At 39.3% G+C, this 16,134-nt stretch overlaps 1 protein-coding gene across 1 annotated transcript in view; it reads right to left on the minus strand.

Annotated features, from left to right (window-relative positions):
- huwe1 (HECT, UBA and WWE domain containing E3 ubiquitin protein ligase 1) overlaps positions 1–14,930 on the minus strand; it is a 48,116-nt gene extending 33,186 nt beyond the window's left edge. The window contains exons 1-26 of the mRNA XM_020619988.1: positions 14,838–14,930; positions 12,907–12,972; positions 7,858–7,904; positions 7,632–7,701; positions 6,755–6,853; positions 6,153–6,359; positions 5,879–6,031; positions 5,725–5,787; positions 5,489–5,566; positions 5,318–5,365; positions 5,067–5,235; positions 4,880–4,980; positions 4,498–4,648; positions 4,280–4,407; positions 4,039–4,179; positions 3,817–3,922; positions 3,477–3,584; positions 3,298–3,399; positions 3,032–3,112; positions 2,669–2,775; positions 1,517–1,694; positions 1,339–1,430; positions 1,048–1,250; positions 834–891; positions 573–749; positions 139–384 (exon numbers count right to left, since the gene is read on the minus strand). Of these exons, the coding sequence (XP_020475644.1) occupies positions 139–384; positions 573–749; positions 834–891; positions 1,048–1,250; positions 1,339–1,430; positions 1,517–1,694; positions 2,669–2,775; positions 3,032–3,112; positions 3,298–3,399; positions 3,477–3,584; positions 3,817–3,922; positions 4,039–4,179; positions 4,280–4,407; positions 4,498–4,648; positions 4,880–4,980; positions 5,067–5,235; positions 5,318–5,365; positions 5,489–5,566; positions 5,725–5,787; positions 5,879–6,031; positions 6,153–6,359; positions 6,755–6,853; positions 7,632–7,676 (2,841 nt within the window). The 5' untranslated portion in view covers positions 7,677–7,701; positions 7,858–7,904; positions 12,907–12,972; positions 14,838–14,930. The remainder of the gene's footprint in view (positions 1–138; positions 385–572; positions 750–833; positions 892–1,047; positions 1,251–1,338; positions 1,431–1,516; positions 1,695–2,668; positions 2,776–3,031; positions 3,113–3,297; positions 3,400–3,476; positions 3,585–3,816; positions 3,923–4,038; positions 4,180–4,279; positions 4,408–4,497; positions 4,649–4,879; positions 4,981–5,066; positions 5,236–5,317; positions 5,366–5,488; positions 5,567–5,724; positions 5,788–5,878; positions 6,032–6,152; positions 6,360–6,754; positions 6,854–7,631; positions 7,702–7,857; positions 7,905–12,906; positions 12,973–14,837) is intronic.
- Positions 14,931–16,134: the final 1,204 nt, after the last annotated feature.

The following is a 16,134-nucleotide window of genomic DNA, read 5'->3' on the forward strand; positions in this document are numbered from 1 at the left end:
ATTCTAAAGCAGTCATGAATTTGAAGACCATCTTAGGATTAGATTGCACCTTGGAGAAAAATTAACTACACGTCACAGATGCAGCCGCCATAAATGTTTGCATGTTAATGTAATAGGGTCAGGGGCGTCCATATTTACCTGTCCTACTCTGCAAGTGTGGACAAACATGAGGATGTAGGCATGCGCTGCAGTAAGTGCATGTAGCAGCGGTGTGGCACGGGCTGACAATGTCGCATCGGTCACGTGGCCCGCATTAGCCAGTTCTCTGAGAAGCACAGACCCACCAGGAACCTCGATTGGTCGATGAAGTGGCTCTAGAGATGTCAAGATACTGTCTAGTTGGCAAAGGCCCTCCTGGAGTACCTTAGGCTCATGTGACAGAGTCTAAGAGGTAGAATTTAGGACAAATAAAAATACAACACTTCAGTTTAAACAGAACTTACTGGAACTGCTGATCAAAACAAGTCTTTTGGCTAAATCTAGCATTTTAACATCATGTCCTTGCTAATGTGTTACATCCCTGATAAAAAATAAATAACTAAATACAAAAGTGGCCTTTCTTTTGTGCTCACCAATATGGACTTGCAGACGCCAGCCACAGCTTGGCAGGCAGCAGAAGTAGGGAAGTCTATGGGCAAGTTGGGCAGGCCCAGAATAGAAACCAGAGGTAGCAACCCCTTCTGGTTGACAAACTCCTGACAGTGGTCATCTGTGGTGTTGTTACTCAGTATGGATTCTACAAACTTCATCTGAAATACATATACATGCAAATCAGTGAGTGAACTGAGAAATTAAAGCATCCAATACTGTCAAGAAAAATGTCAAACGCTCACCACATTGAGAATATAATCCATTAGGGGAATCGGTATCCGCTCCTCGGTGCCCACCACCCTACAAGAATCCACAGATCATCAAAACGACATGTACTAACAGAAATATTTGAAATTCAATTTGACTTAGAAAAATAAAACTCTTAGTCTGTAAATAGATGCTGCTCTATTCTATTTTGTTGTGAACTCTGCATCATACAGTTCAAATGGCACTGACTGTCTGTTGCTCTCTGGCTCCCCCTGCTGCTGGCTGAATGTATGGAGGGCCTCCTCTTCCTCTTCATCCTCACTTGAAGCTTCTTCAGCAGCATGGCTGGAGCGTGCTGGTGGCACTGCCACTGTTCCATCTGCTTTCTGGATAGATGGTTTCTGGCAGATGTACTCAGGGGCTCGACCAAGGTTGCAGATCTCCTCCAGTAACTGTAACACCAACTTAGCTTTAATTTATCCTGCCAAATCATGTGGTAACATTTTAAAAAAATGCTAGGACATAAAAAAAAATTTATACCTTAATAATGGCAGTAGTAGCATCAGTCTTCAAAGTGGGCTGGTGCCTCATGAGCTCATCCACAGCACTGCCTAAGTTGGATGCAGTGTCACCTGAAGCCAAACAAAATAGGTCAAGCCACTCAAGCAGATTCCACTGGGGAAGGTTGGGACAGCAGAGCTCCTACAGTCCAGCTTACCCAGTGGGTCGGAGCTGCGTCGCCTTCGCATGGCAGGCAGGTAATCAGGGGACAAAAGCACTTTGAAGAGGCGCTCAAACGGCTGGCACTGAACAAAGGAATGCAGGCCTCTTGCATTCAGACACAGAGCACTGAAGACATTGGGAAGAGAACCCAGCACCTCACGGGTAGCGGGAACCTATGGGGAGGGAGAAAGGGAGTCGGGGACAGATTGAAAAAGGTGAAAGGGGCAAGGATGAGCTAGTTATTATGCTTTTTTCCTATCAAATTCCCTTATGATCCTGCAATTTTTTTTATTGTTGCTGGCTAACACAGCAACCCCTTTAAACAAAACACAATGACCCATATTATTGTTCAAGTTGTATACACTACGTATCAGTATATCAAACAAGTCAGAGGAAGTCGCACCACTCCTTTTCCTTGGACTATTCATTTCTCCCAAATGACTGTCTGTATTTTCAGTCTCCCTATCTTTCTTTTAGATTTTAGAGAAAAAATGAATAGCTGACACCACCGAAATCACATAAATCCAGAATCACCTTAACTTAATAACACACCTCGGTAAGCAGCATCAAGGTAATGCACTAAGATGCTCATAAATGTGTGATATTCAATTGTTCAGGCAAACCTACTATATTACAGTTTACAAATCATGTGGCACTCAGAGAAGAGCAATTGTATTTACATTCCTTCAAATCAACCAGCTTAAATTTAAAGTTTTTTTTAAAGTCATTTTAAATTGTAGCAGAGTATTTTTTAAAGTGACATTTCACCCCATTCAGCATCTGCAGGGGCTCAGATATGGTTCAGTGATTCTTCCGGAGATGACTAGCTAATAGAGTTACTAATAGATGTTAACAGTTTCAGAATAAAGTTTAATCTTTGTAGTGCTGTCAATTTAATGAATACACGCGCAGGTCTGAACCCTTAAGTATGGACAAGTCAACCATTTTACACCCACAGTCAACTCATATGCGAAGTGAATAAAGATCTCAGAACAAGGGTACGGTGCACAAAAAAAAGCTGAACATGTGCTGAGACCATCAAGAGAAAATGAGACAATATTGGCCTGTCATGAACTATCAGAGAAAACAAAACAAAACAAAAAAACGGGACAAAACGCAGCACGCAGGGGCAGTGCTGAAAACTCACGTCTTTGATCAGAAGGGCATGCAGCATGACATCAGTGAGACCATTATCCTGCAGGGAGGAGAGCAGGGATGGCTCCTGGAACACAAACACCGTCACAACCTCTGTCGCTACAAACCCGAAAGACAGAGACAAGAGCAGGGCGGAAAAAAGAAAAAAATGGAAATCATAATCCAAAACAATGACAACAAATTTTATATGACATTAATATAGCAGACAGTGAAATCACATCACATTCGATTCCTTTTTCAAGTTGATACAGATCAAGATATACAAGTTTTTCCATTTCTGAAATCAAGTGAGAGCACTTAGCTCAGTTCAGAAGGGTACTTCAAAAGCTTTTCTGAAGCACAACAGTGAACTCACCTAAGAGAAACAGTGAAGGGCCATAATATTCTGCATTACTGATGATGTGCTTGAGCGAGGTAGGCAAGGACCCATCCATTACTTGTAAGACAAATAGGGCACAGATACAAACATTAACAGCCAACATCTGCATAATAAAAAGTGTACACGACCTTGAGGGAGCAATTTAAAAATGTATTCAAAAGGTATTAAACAAAATTAGTATTAGCAAGACTCTTGATCTTGAATTTATGTTTGGAACAAGTGAGAGGATGCAAATAACTCACCGTGACGGATACCATCAGAGAAGGCAGGGTCCTGAATGGCTTTCTTCAAAAAATTTAGCATCGACTTTAACAGAGCTGCCCTCTGGGGGATACACTGCATACCTAAAGAGACGGTGTCATTGTGATGACAGAATGCGATTGTGACAAGTATTTGTTTCTTGTATGTGTGCTGTGTGTACCTGCACGAGACGTGTTAACAGTGTTGCTCTGTGCTCTGTGGTCCGCGTCAGGCCTGGAACCTGAAGCTGCTGACGGTCCAGGGCTGCTTTCCATCGCAACTTCTGACACTAAGAATACACAATGTTGGCAAATCCACATTATAGCTGGGAGATTATTTATAACTTGGAAAAGCCTAGAATTTTATTACAGCCTTTACTTTACTGATAGATATTCATTTCTGAAGGAGAAAAGAATCTACACAGTACCAGTCAAAAGCTTGGAAACATGTTCTCACTGAATTTGGTGGGAAAGTGTCTAAACTTTTGACTGGTAGTGTAGAATTTAGGAATAATGACATACTCTCCGTGTCTGTGTCCATGTCTTCAGACTCCACAGCTGTGCTAGGCCTCTGGATCTTTGGCTTGATGACAAAAGGGCTCTCTTTCCTCGACAGGTCCACCTCATGCTACATGCATAAAGTGTTCAAGAGCATACCAGAGAGAAGAATGAGTGAGTTCAGACATTTGGCAGAGGTTCTGACAGGACTGACAGGAACAGAGAAATGCAAAATGCATAATCAACCTCTAGCCTGCAGATGAAAATGGAAAGGCCGCTGTGGGACTGAAAGGCAGCCATGTCAAGGTTGGTGATGAGGTCCACAACCCGCACTGCTCGTGTCACAAAAGTGATCTGGTCCTGCTCATCACCCAGGAACTTGATCACCTATAAAAGATTAAAAAACAAACAAAAAAAACAAAAACAAATTATATATATATAAAAAAACTACAATTGGTAATGACATATTGGTAGGATCAGGATATACCTTCAGAAGGGCTTCCATCATGCCACATGAGACAAGGGCTTCCCCTCCAGCATCATAGCTAGCCAAGTGGTAGAGGAAAGAGAAGAGTGCAGTGGCAAACTGGTGTGGGTAGGGCTCCATCAAAGGATCTGGTAAGTAGAAATGAAATTTTAATTGTCCCATTTTCTTGCTGATCACACACTAAAGTGTTACACAAAATGTTCTGGCCACACTCTCACCAATCATTGCTTGTATACAGTTGCGCACCAACACAGGCAAGAAGCCGTGGTAGGAGGCAGTGCCGGTGCAGTCTATGATGTTGGAAAGCTTGGGTGTCCTCTCAAGATGGACAATTGAAGTTAAAGTGCGCAAAGATGCTGCCTTGATATCCTGAAGAAAATCCAACACAATATTTTATAAAACGCAGAATGAAAAGCAACTTCACGACCCTGCTGCACAGATGCTGAAGAATACACTCTAAGATAATCTGAAACTTATCTTGGTCTGACAAAGCAGCAAAACACAACTGATGTCATTTTACATTACAGTGTTACTGCTGGTGCACAAATGCATTTAGTGTGGTGACAATGATAAAGTAGAAAAGACATTCAACTTTCTTACCACAAGCTGTTTGTCTGTAATCTGTAATACATCCACCAGCTCCTCTATCAAGCCATTATACAAAATACTGTTGGCTGACTCTTGGAGTGCATTTGAATACACTGAAAAGAAAAAGATAAAGTCAATAGTTAAATCTTAGAGCAAAACCCTTTGCCAGTCTGTCTTGAGAAAAAAAAATTCTGCTCACCTAGTATTGAGATAGCATGCAGTCGGGCCTGCACAGCCTGCAATCTCTTCTTGTGATTTGAAAACCCATGGGCCAGTCGAATGTGTGTGAACAGCAGAGTTTGCTTGTCTTTAGGGATGTTGTACATCACTGTCAGTGACTCCATGATCTCAGATGGGCTCTCTGAAATCTACAAGACATAAAATGTCATGTGTAAGAACCTGAGGTATTATTGGCTCCACTGTTAATTACACAATTTTAACCTGCTGTACCTTGTCAAGCTGCTCGATGTGAATATAGTGTAGTGTGTTACTACTTGTCTGCTAGGGAAATAAAGGGTACAACAAATGTTAGGAAGAAGCAGAGCCAGCAACACAATATTCCATAAAATGCATTAGTTTTTATCACTTAACAATTGCATTAATAAATGTCTTGATCTTTACCTTCCTTTCAACTTTGACCTCAGGGCCCGGTTCAGCGTAAAACTCAAAGTGCAGTGTGGTGGCACTGGGTGGGTACTTCTGCTCATTTACCAATAAGGGGTAGCATAGTAGGGATATATAATTACACAAAGTCTTTCATTAGTCTCATCTGACATGATTATTGTATAACCATAAAACTAATTGTCCCACAGCTGTAGGCGGTTAACAATTACTGAACATCATTGTAAAATTCTTACCGTCATAGTCAGATCCCTGCAGCACTCAGCCAGACCAAAGCCATTCTCCTTTCCTCCCCAGCTCTACAGAAGAGAATAAAAAGACAATACAGCACTTTCTCTTGAGGGACAGTTGGAATCAAGGCAATAGGGGGAAAAAAGGCATTCACTAGACCTCAGCCAGGTGTTGCAGACGGGCCAGCAGGGGTGTCCTTTTGTCTGATCCCAGTCTTGTGATGTAGTTGGAGCGCTTACTGAACACATAGAGAAGGTTCAGCACGGACAAGACCACCTGCATGTCACATGATGCTAACAAGGTGGTTAAGTGCTGCAAAGAGGATGGGGGCAACAAAAGAGTTAAAGTTAGTGAGTTGCTTTACCTTTCCATCTGTGACATGAACAGTATGTAAAAGCTGAGTAGTGGTCAACTGTACCCAGTTCTAGCCTACCTCTATGGAGCTGTAGAGGTGCCTAGAGAAGCTATACTCAATGAGTAGGGCTGTGAAGTTGAGCACTGCCAAAAGCAGGGCTTTGAGCTGTCCATTGTCAGGACGGTCACACACCAGGAGCCACGACATATTCTCTACTGTCTGACCTGCATCACACAGAATGCCATCAAAGCGGTCCAGCAGATCCACCCAGTGGTACAGCTCACACTGTTGGAGAGACAAAAATTCATTTTCCATGATCAGTTACGTATCACAGACCATTTTTCTCCTCAGAAACACAGATGCTGCTGTCTGCACATGAGAAGAAGCCAGTCTGAAACAAGCAAACAGATTTCCAAAAGCACACAACATAAACATTTTCAATGTCAGTATAGACAAGCAGCCTATCTCCTGACATTAACCTGTATTTATGAAGATTCTCTCAGCCAATGTTTCAAACTTAAAATAATAATTTGTTACAGTGCCTGTCAATTTTCTGGAATACTCCTCTTAGGTCTATGACATGACCCTTGACCAGCATAACAGCATACATGTTAAGAAAGAGTTCCCAAAGAAGATACAGGATCAGGTGCCTCTCCCTCAGTCTTTTCTATGAGGCTTACCTTGCCAATATTCCAGGTCTTGATGTGCTGCAGTTCAACCAGCAGCTGCTCATCACTGCATGCCTTGAGCTTCTCGATGAGTATCCTGCAGTCAGCAGGCTGTTGGTTCAGGAGTACAGAATGTTTAGTCAAGCAAAGTGCACAGGCCTCTTACTAACATAGCAGAGTATGGTTCAGTAATGCTACAACATGAAAAGATATTTAAATCTGCATTTCCTTTGTTAATTCACAGTGGGGGGAAACCACAATATTTTCATCTTGCTTGGGAGAAGGGCCAAACTATGACCTAAACTGAGTTGTTTCACTGCACTGAAATGACGAAGCATTATGGTTTTCTGCTGTGCTCTTCTTTAACATAATCTCAGCGGTGTGTGTCACTGGTATGCAAACCAGATAACCAACTCTGAAGCACCCACAGGAAGTATGATCTCATTGTCACCAAGGTGAGCAACGGAATGCCCCTTCCTAGTTTTCAGTACTTTTTAAGTCATTGCATCATTTGTGATAGAGGAATGGTCAAAGGGTCAGCCACGGTAAATCAGACTCATAAAGAGGTGCAGCTGACAGGTGTCTGATGAAGTTTGTGCAGTTAGAATAGACTTTATTGTCATTGTACAATAGGAGCACAAGGAGCTTGTGAGTGCTCTGCCAGTAACGGTGCCCTTCAGAGGACATAAAAAAGTAAGTTCTCAAAGTTACAACAGAGTAAGCAACACTAAACTCTCCTGTAATACAGGAAACACTTGGAATACATCCCCATTAAAGGCTCCTATCACATTTAGTCATAGTAAAGCTCAGCCTAGGTATCCCAGCGGTATGGAAAAGAGCAACAATTAAAGATAGAAATCATCAAAGAGCAAGCATGATGCATACTCACAGCTTCTGTAGGAGTTTTCTTTAACTTGCTTCTGTCGACCTTCATTGTCAGTAATTTCTATTTGCTGCTCCTGTTGAAAAATTTCAATGTAAATCAAAAAACAGCAAGTGATGCTGAATTTCAGTGTGGTGCAACTTAAATTTATAATGTGTAAATAAGCCAAACAGATACAACAGAATTATTAGCTCTTGACTTGTACACAGCTTGAAATGCGAAATATACTTACAGAAAATTTGGCAATACCTGCTTAATAGCATATTCCAGTCAAGTCACCTGCAAAATAATAAAAAACAAAGTAGCAATAGTGTCCTACATGCCACAATATAAAGTGGACATTAGATAAGATATCAAAAGGATGATTTACAAGAAGGTTATGTGTATAGCTGTGAATTAAATGGAGAATCTAATTATTAATAACATGATAACAGTGTATCCTAACTATATGGAAATGTGTACATGATGTACTCCAACTACGTGATGTTATTTACAATGCATCACGTAAATACACACACTGTAAATAGCCTAGACATGAAACATAGACAACTGCTATCACCCTTGAATTGTGACAAAGCATTCAACTAATAAAACATGGCAGCGAATAATGAGAATTGTCCTTGAATAATTTGTACTAGTTAATCACAAAGCAGTGGCAGTGCATTAGCTAGTAGCCAGCTAGCAGCATACGACACAACGTTAATTGAACTTGACTGTTAATGGCATAACCCAAACATTTTTCCTAAGTTACGCATAATCGAGATTCAAATGGTACCTCAATAAAACAAATCCCTAATGCTACGTCACAGTATACTTGCCCGTGATCAACTCAAATGACTTAATGTTGCAAGTTACAGCTACTTAGCTAAGAAGCTAACGTTACCCATGCTAACAACCAAATGTTGTTTACCTAATGTTATCAAGTCACATGTAGGACTGCTACTAGTGATAAACGAGACTAATTTACTTGGCGACTGCCTACCAAAATATCTGACAAGTACATCGGAAGCCTCAAAGTACCGAACAAATGCATCCGTAACGTTTGCTGCGGAGTTGGTTTTAGCGCCTGACCAGCTATTCATACACTACCGGTAATGGCAGAAAACGATCTTTTTTTAACATACTTCAAAGCATTTCAATATCATCAGATAAATGTGAGATAAATCACAAACAAGACAAGTGTGTAATCAACGGTAAACACATAGCTAACCTATAATAAAACTGGTTAAGCCATTTGTGCCACAGCCGTCACAAATTCCCCAAGCTGTCCTTATCTGACTCTTGACTAATTTAGCTCGGGGCTACGCAGGCCGCGAGAAAAGCCTGCACACCCCACTCCTGAACATCCCGCTCTTAGTAAAAATGAAACTGTAAACACTACTCAGTGACCAGCGACAGGAAGACTGGTGTTTGTCAAATACGTGGAACCATGTAACGCTACTTTGCTGAGGCTCGGAGTCTTACCCTGGCTCCTCAGCTAGACTGTTGTAGCACGCGCTAGCTAGCAACCTAGCTAACGTTAGTTTAGCAGCAAGCAGAAACGCACAATAAGTCGCTGAATCATCCCCGCACGGTTCTAACATGACACTGTCAGTTTGGTTTTCTGCTGTGGTTTGGTCTAAATGACTAATGGCTACCGACTCGGCGAAGAAACTGTTCATCCGTTTGTTTTATCATTTTTGAGAGAATCTGCGCTTGTTACTATAGTACATTAACAGACTCATCATGACTCTGGGTAGTGTGCAAAAAGTGAATAACATTACGGATTAAAGTAAGTAGCCAATGTTTATTGATGCACATTAACAGGCCAATTGGCCCTGTGTGGAACGAATCACCTTAACATTTTATGCGGTCTTTACTACTTAAGTTCATCACCGGTCTGCAGCTAACAACATCCACAGAATACGACCAAAACGCTGGAATAATAATGAATGACTACATAATGCTTTAAACATCAAAAATATCAGGTGGACAACCGTTAACGTTACCATGCATTTTATACTAGCATCACAAGTAACATGTGCAAATGATTATGAACCAAAAATATCCAAGAATTAAAAATCTAAAAAACAAATGTAACTATTAAAACAGCTGCAGTAGGCTAGTTGATACATGCATAAAAAGCAACGCCCACATTCTAAGAACACATTTACTATAACTAGATAGTTATGGAATGAGCTGATGTGCCCTATAGAGGCACTCAGCATCCTAGTTTGTGTGCCAGCTCATTAACGCTCACTAGTAATGGCACTGATGGACTTTAATGTTGATAATTGTTCAGTTAGTTCAGTAGACAGTTTTTTTTTAGTTTAGCTACAGTAACATGTGCCAGTCAAATATAGACTGTCAAAAAAAGTAATGAAGTGCTTGATTCATTCTCCAGCAGCCAGGTAGCTAAATCTCCATAAAAGCACAAGTGGGATGACAGACTATTTCAGCTGTTTTAGGGATTAACATGTTGATATTTTTAAAGCTGCAGTTTTAGGTGCAGGACCATATGCTCATAAAACTGAAACCAACATATAAAGTTGTGTTTTTTTTGTAGTGGTATTATTAGACTTAATGTTAGCATTAATTAGCATTATGATGGTGGAACAATTAATCAATTGTAGCCAATTATAATTATTTAATTACATTTTATAAAATCTCAGACAATTAATGCAGCAGTGTCTTGCATTACACTGATTCATTGAAGCATATGAAAAAATGTCTTCACACTTTGGGGTGCTGAAAGTTCAGAAATGTCAAACAAGCTGCTCTCTCAATTATAATATCTGAGCAGATGTGGGAATCATGTCATATCTTCATCTAAGACTGATCCACCAACCCTTCTTAACTGTAGACACAGGACAATCCAAGAGCTGACTACAGTAACTATAGAAACAGACTACAGTACCCATTATTCTTTTTTTTTTTCGTTTTGAGAGTTTAGGGACTCATATTCACAACATAATGAGAAATGGCTGTCGTGTTTTTAAGAAATGACATTGCAACATCACTCCATATTGGCTTAACACAAATTTTGACACGCGACACTCTAAACTGCTGTCCACATATGCATTGCATGCATTTTGGCCCATATTTTTCTTATGTCCACCTGAAAAAAATATTTATAATGACTTAAATTATTTTAAACTATAATTTCATGATATATTGTATTCAGTCACAACTCCTAAATATCATTAACCAAACTGCCTAACAGGACTATCACTGTGATACTATTGTTTTTCAGAACAAGTTCTTACATTTGAGTACTTGCTGATACCGGGCACAAATTTAAATAATGCAATATTTCTAATATAAAAATTACAAGTGCCATAAGTGCAATGAATCTGAGACATTGTTTACATTATGACTGTGATTAAACAAATGGCGGCTGATATCCAAAATATAACATAAAACCTGAGTAAACCAACAGGGCACAGCCTCCATTCCCATTAAATGTAATGTGCAACTGACTGAACTCTGCTCATAATGCCAAAGTGTAGGAGCGCATAATGTCATAGTCATCAATTTGAATTTTATTTTATTAAAGAGTGCATGCTGTTACATTAAACTGCCTACTGTCTGTGGCATCACCCTCTCCTCTCCTAAAAGCAGCTACTTCTCTGCTGGACACATGCTGCTGGTTAAGGAGCTGGTCAGTTTCAGCCTTCAAGCTCACAAGAATCCAACTCATTTTCATATACCTAGCAAATTAGACTTAACCCTTAACTACATAAAAAATTAATGTTTGCTTTCCTCTCATTCAAAACAATTCACTACAGGTAACATAACCAGCACCATATGGGTTTAGTGGGTGAACAGGGGACCATGCAAGTAGGCCACAGGCAAGTGAAGATGTTGCATTTCTTTTAGTTTGTTCTGCTTGTTCAACAGGCGTTTGATTGTTCATACTCTCTCCATTACTTGCAGATGTTGCTGAATGTACTTGAGCATTGTTGTTTCTGGTCAAACAATCTCAACTCTGCTCTGCTGTATGTGTGTCTGTGAGCGCCCCTCCCTTGAGAGCCTGCAGTTGGCTTTACTTTTGTCACTGTCAACTTAACATATCTCCAAACTACTGACATTTCTTCACTGCTGCCAAACTACCTGCTCGATCTATGTGACATTAACAAAGTTACTGTAAAGTAGTCTGCTTGTATTGGATAACCTGAGTATGAGTAGTAGACTGTAGTATCAAATCCGATACTACCTTTTATGCATCCCTACTGAAAAATTATGTTTAGTGGTTAGAAAGTAAATTTCGGTTTTCCCGTTTAGGGGTCGCCACAGTGAATCGTCACACTGACGACTCGCATGTTGACATTTGGCACATGTTTTATGCCGGATGCCCTTCCTGACGCAACCCTGATTCGAACCCGGGCCGCAGCGGCGAGAGCGCTACGCCTTAACCACTAGCCTGCCAGGAACGGTTTAGTGGTTAAGTGTTGGAAATGGCTAAGTCAAGACTAGGAGATGGGTAAAATGTCTTTAAAAGAAAAAAGTGCACAAAAAGGTTATTTTCAGCTAAAAGTTAACACAGATCATAGCTGCTCTATGAGCTGCCTGAATCATGACAGACCCATATCCTGTGATGTTAAAGTAGGGACTGCCGTGACTCAGGACAGTTCATAGACTCTGGCTAGCTTGTAGTGAATTAGGAGCTCCCATGTATGGGAGGGATAGACTCAAAAAGACTCACTAATCTGACCTCTTGATTTGTGTTTGTTAAAGAGATATCAGCTCTGGCTAGGAGTTGTGAGGCGAGTGAAATCAGTAGAAGAATAGTTTGTGGCTTCTATTTCTTGAGTCTGTCCCTGCAGGGGCGCTAACTCTAGCTAGCAGCTGTCTACAGGTATCAGGCTAATGTCTTGTCATTATAAAAAGTGCAGATAAATTAGTGAGCAGACTTTTGAGTTTCTGCTCTCTGCTCAAAGTGATAAAGTAGATGACTGTACCTAGTTGAAGTATATGCTACTGATGGTTCATGCCACACTGTACTGTATAGTTTTGTTGTTGTTTTTTTTGTTAGAGTTACTGAATAAAAATATTTCAGATACAGCATTCCTCATTTCACTGCCAGAAAAATGACAACTCCATAGTGGAAAAGGGCAGAAAATTACTATTCCTACTGTTAATGTCTATTATTCATGATATTAACCCAAAGCAGTGGTCAGTTCCTTCTGTATATGGTATAGGCCTGGTAGCATTTGATGGCAAATTACTGTACCCAATATGTATTCATGTGTTTTACCAGAACATTTTTAGTCAATATAATAAATAGGTTAGCATTACATACCAGAAACTGCTTTGGTTCAATAGCTCCACCATTCTCATCCTTGGCTGGCTTTGCAGTTTCTTTCAACTACATGAAAACATAAAAGAGTAGCAAACAAATCAGATGTGACAGGATAAGACAATCCAAGCAAATTGGTCATTTGTAAAACACTCAATCTGACAGGCTTATATTAGGAAATGCTGTAATAATGGCAATCAGTGTATGTGGAAAAGTACAATTCTATTAAAACTGCTAAATTTTGTGTCTTGTGATTAATAACATACTGGTAAACATACTTACATTAAAACCTAAAACAGTATTGTATGTGCCATTTCTCTGCCACTGACTTTCCAATCCTACCCCAAAATGCACCTCTACTTTCCTATCTTTGAGGTACGCATGTTTTTGTTGCAATCCTATTGTTTTACACCTAGTATTACACTAAAAACCTTTTTGATAGTCTGGTACTTATTGTATTTAAAAATCACTACATCTATATGATTACATACAGTTAAGCATGGTGCTCCAAATGTGGGGCAACATTGCCAATTATTTTTGTTTAAAAAAAAAAAAAAAGATTTACACCTTTACTGCTCTTCACCCGCATGTACGTTAAAATTAACCATTGAGTATATTTCATTTTGTGCTACTTCTTACTTTGACATCACTACATTTTAGTGGCAAATACTGTATTTTTTACTCCACCACATTAATTTTATAACTTTAGGTACTAGTTACTTTTTTAGAACCAGATTAATACAAAAATTATATTTGAATCATAAGACCTTATTGATCTCTGGTGGAAAATTCCCCCTTTACCAGCTGCAGCATTAAATGTAGTGTACACAATAATGCATCAATTATACTTCAATAATATTATATATAAGTGACATTTTGAATGCGGGACTTGTACTTGAGTATATTTACACTGTGGTATTGCTGCTTTTACTTAAAAGGATCCAAGTACCTCTTCCACCACTGATCACAGATTTACTTATGTTTACATTAACACAGTTTTGTTTTCACTAAGAGGAATCACTTGCTCAGGCTTGTAAATGCGCTGTGCGTTGGTGGCTGTAAGCCTATTTGACAGTGTGATGTTGCTCCTATTCATGCATTTAGCAAAATTGTCACCTCCCTTTCTAACTACATTCAAAAACCACAATGCAGAAGTACTGAAAAATCCTCACATTACAATCCGGTCAGATCATCTTCAACAGAAAGAGTACTTAACGTTGCTGTCTGTAATTTAAATAACACAATGACTAATTAACGTTACACTCTCTAACGCTAATTCGTTTATCATGTCAAAGTTAGCTAGGTTAATTGTAACTGTATAAAATCAGTTCACATAGTTTGAAAATAATGTATGGGTAAAAATGCTGAATTAGCTACCTAGCTAGCATTACGCAGTTAAGGTGAAGTCCAAAGTGGTTAGCAAAGTTAAAAGCTAGTGAGGGGACGGTAGCTAGGTTTACTTGCAGTTCAGGCTAACGTCTATTACTTCGGTTAGCTTTGACGGCTAACGTTACCAGATTACTTAGTCATACATTTTAACTCTCGCCGGTTATCTGTGTCATCATTCCTGTGGAAAGCGAGTTGGCACAACGATGAGATATTGCTTTTATCTGTAATTGAAAAGAGAGGAGCACATACCTACACACGGTGAACATGACTGTGTATTCACGGTGTGTATGTTTGCGGGTTTCGCGCGAGCAAACTAGCTAGCAATGAGAGCACCGCACAATGCTCTATCATTGGTATATGGCTAAATTAAAAATGGCGGACTGCTAAGGAGATGATCCGTATTTTACCCTTAAAAGACACTAGTTTTGTGGTCTTGGATCATAGTGACTGGGACTAATCATCAATGGTAGTTCTTAAAGAACCTAAATGTATGCCACCAGCTAGCCAAAACCCACATCAATGCTCTGTGAATGATTTCTGCTTACCTCGAATGCGTGTTACATTTGCTTCTCCATCTTGCACTAGTGACTCGCAGGGTGGTTTAGAACTCGCGAGAATGCCTCCTGCTGCTGCGTTTACCGAGGGCACTCCCTTGTAATTGTAGAAAAACAATGCTATTGCATTTTCGTCTGGAAGACGGCAAACTATTACCTGGCATTTTCTGCCTCAACCATAATTGTTATTGTATGTGTACATGTAAGCACACAGCAGAATCCTCCAAGCTTTATGAAAAATATCTTTTAATTCAGTAAATTAAGTGTATTCAAACTCACTGACAATTAGGAAGTAAACACTGGACAATTTTTATAAATGCATTGAACCCGTTTGAACATGGAAAGTTTTTTAAACTGAGCAATAGACAAGTTTATATGTTAACATAATAGTGCAGAAATTCATTAAAAAAAAAAAAGACAAACTGTAGACAATTTCTTCAAAAGTGTTATAGTACTACTTTTTATCTACCACAAAGCATCAAAGTGCATTTTCACTGGTAGAAAGCATTACATGTAGATGTGTTTAATACAACACATTATTCCCTGTTGTATCTTGATGACTTCCCAATACAGAAATGTACCTAAATCCCACATTAGTCAATGTAACAATCTAGGAGACTGAAGTATTAAAAGAAACAAAACAAAACAGAAAACCACTCACAAATAACACTTTTGGTGATTTGGTCCTCAAATAAATTCACTGAAAAATGAAATTTTGCACAAGGTATATTTTATCTTTTCCGGGTCGTATTTAAACACATCATGTTTAAAACACACAGTACACATCAACACAAGAGTGAACATCAACAATAATTCATATAAAACTAAATGGATGAAACTGAACAAGGGCATTTTTCCAGCACACTTCTGATATTATACTAACAAGACAACATGATAAACTAAGCATAACAATGTGTACAAATATTAAAAAAAGAGCATTCGAGATATTTTCCAAATACAGCAATGTATCATGTACAAGTTATGTTAAGAAAGATTTCAAAGTTTTTGAACTATAAAAGAACTTAAATTACAACATATATTTACATATCAATTAATATCCTGCACCTTCACAATGTTTTCATACAGTTAAAGCTACATTTCTGCCAACATTCTGCCACTAGTACATTCTACACAGATCTAGAATCTGGTCCAAGAATGCAACCTGCAGGAAACTAGTCTTTTCAACACCTATTTTTCTGCTCTTCCAATGCAGCTATATAAATTACAAATATTTACAGTGGTAACTTAAGTTGTAAAAACTCTAACATGCCATGGCTACAATTATTGT

The sequence above is a fragment of the Monopterus albus genome, unplaced genomic scaffold, assembly GCF_001952655.1.
Source record: "Monopterus albus unplaced genomic scaffold, M_albus_1.0 scaffold6.1, whole genome shotgun sequence".
Classification (NCBI taxonomy): domain Eukaryota; kingdom Metazoa; phylum Chordata; class Actinopteri; order Synbranchiformes; family Synbranchidae; genus Monopterus; species Monopterus albus.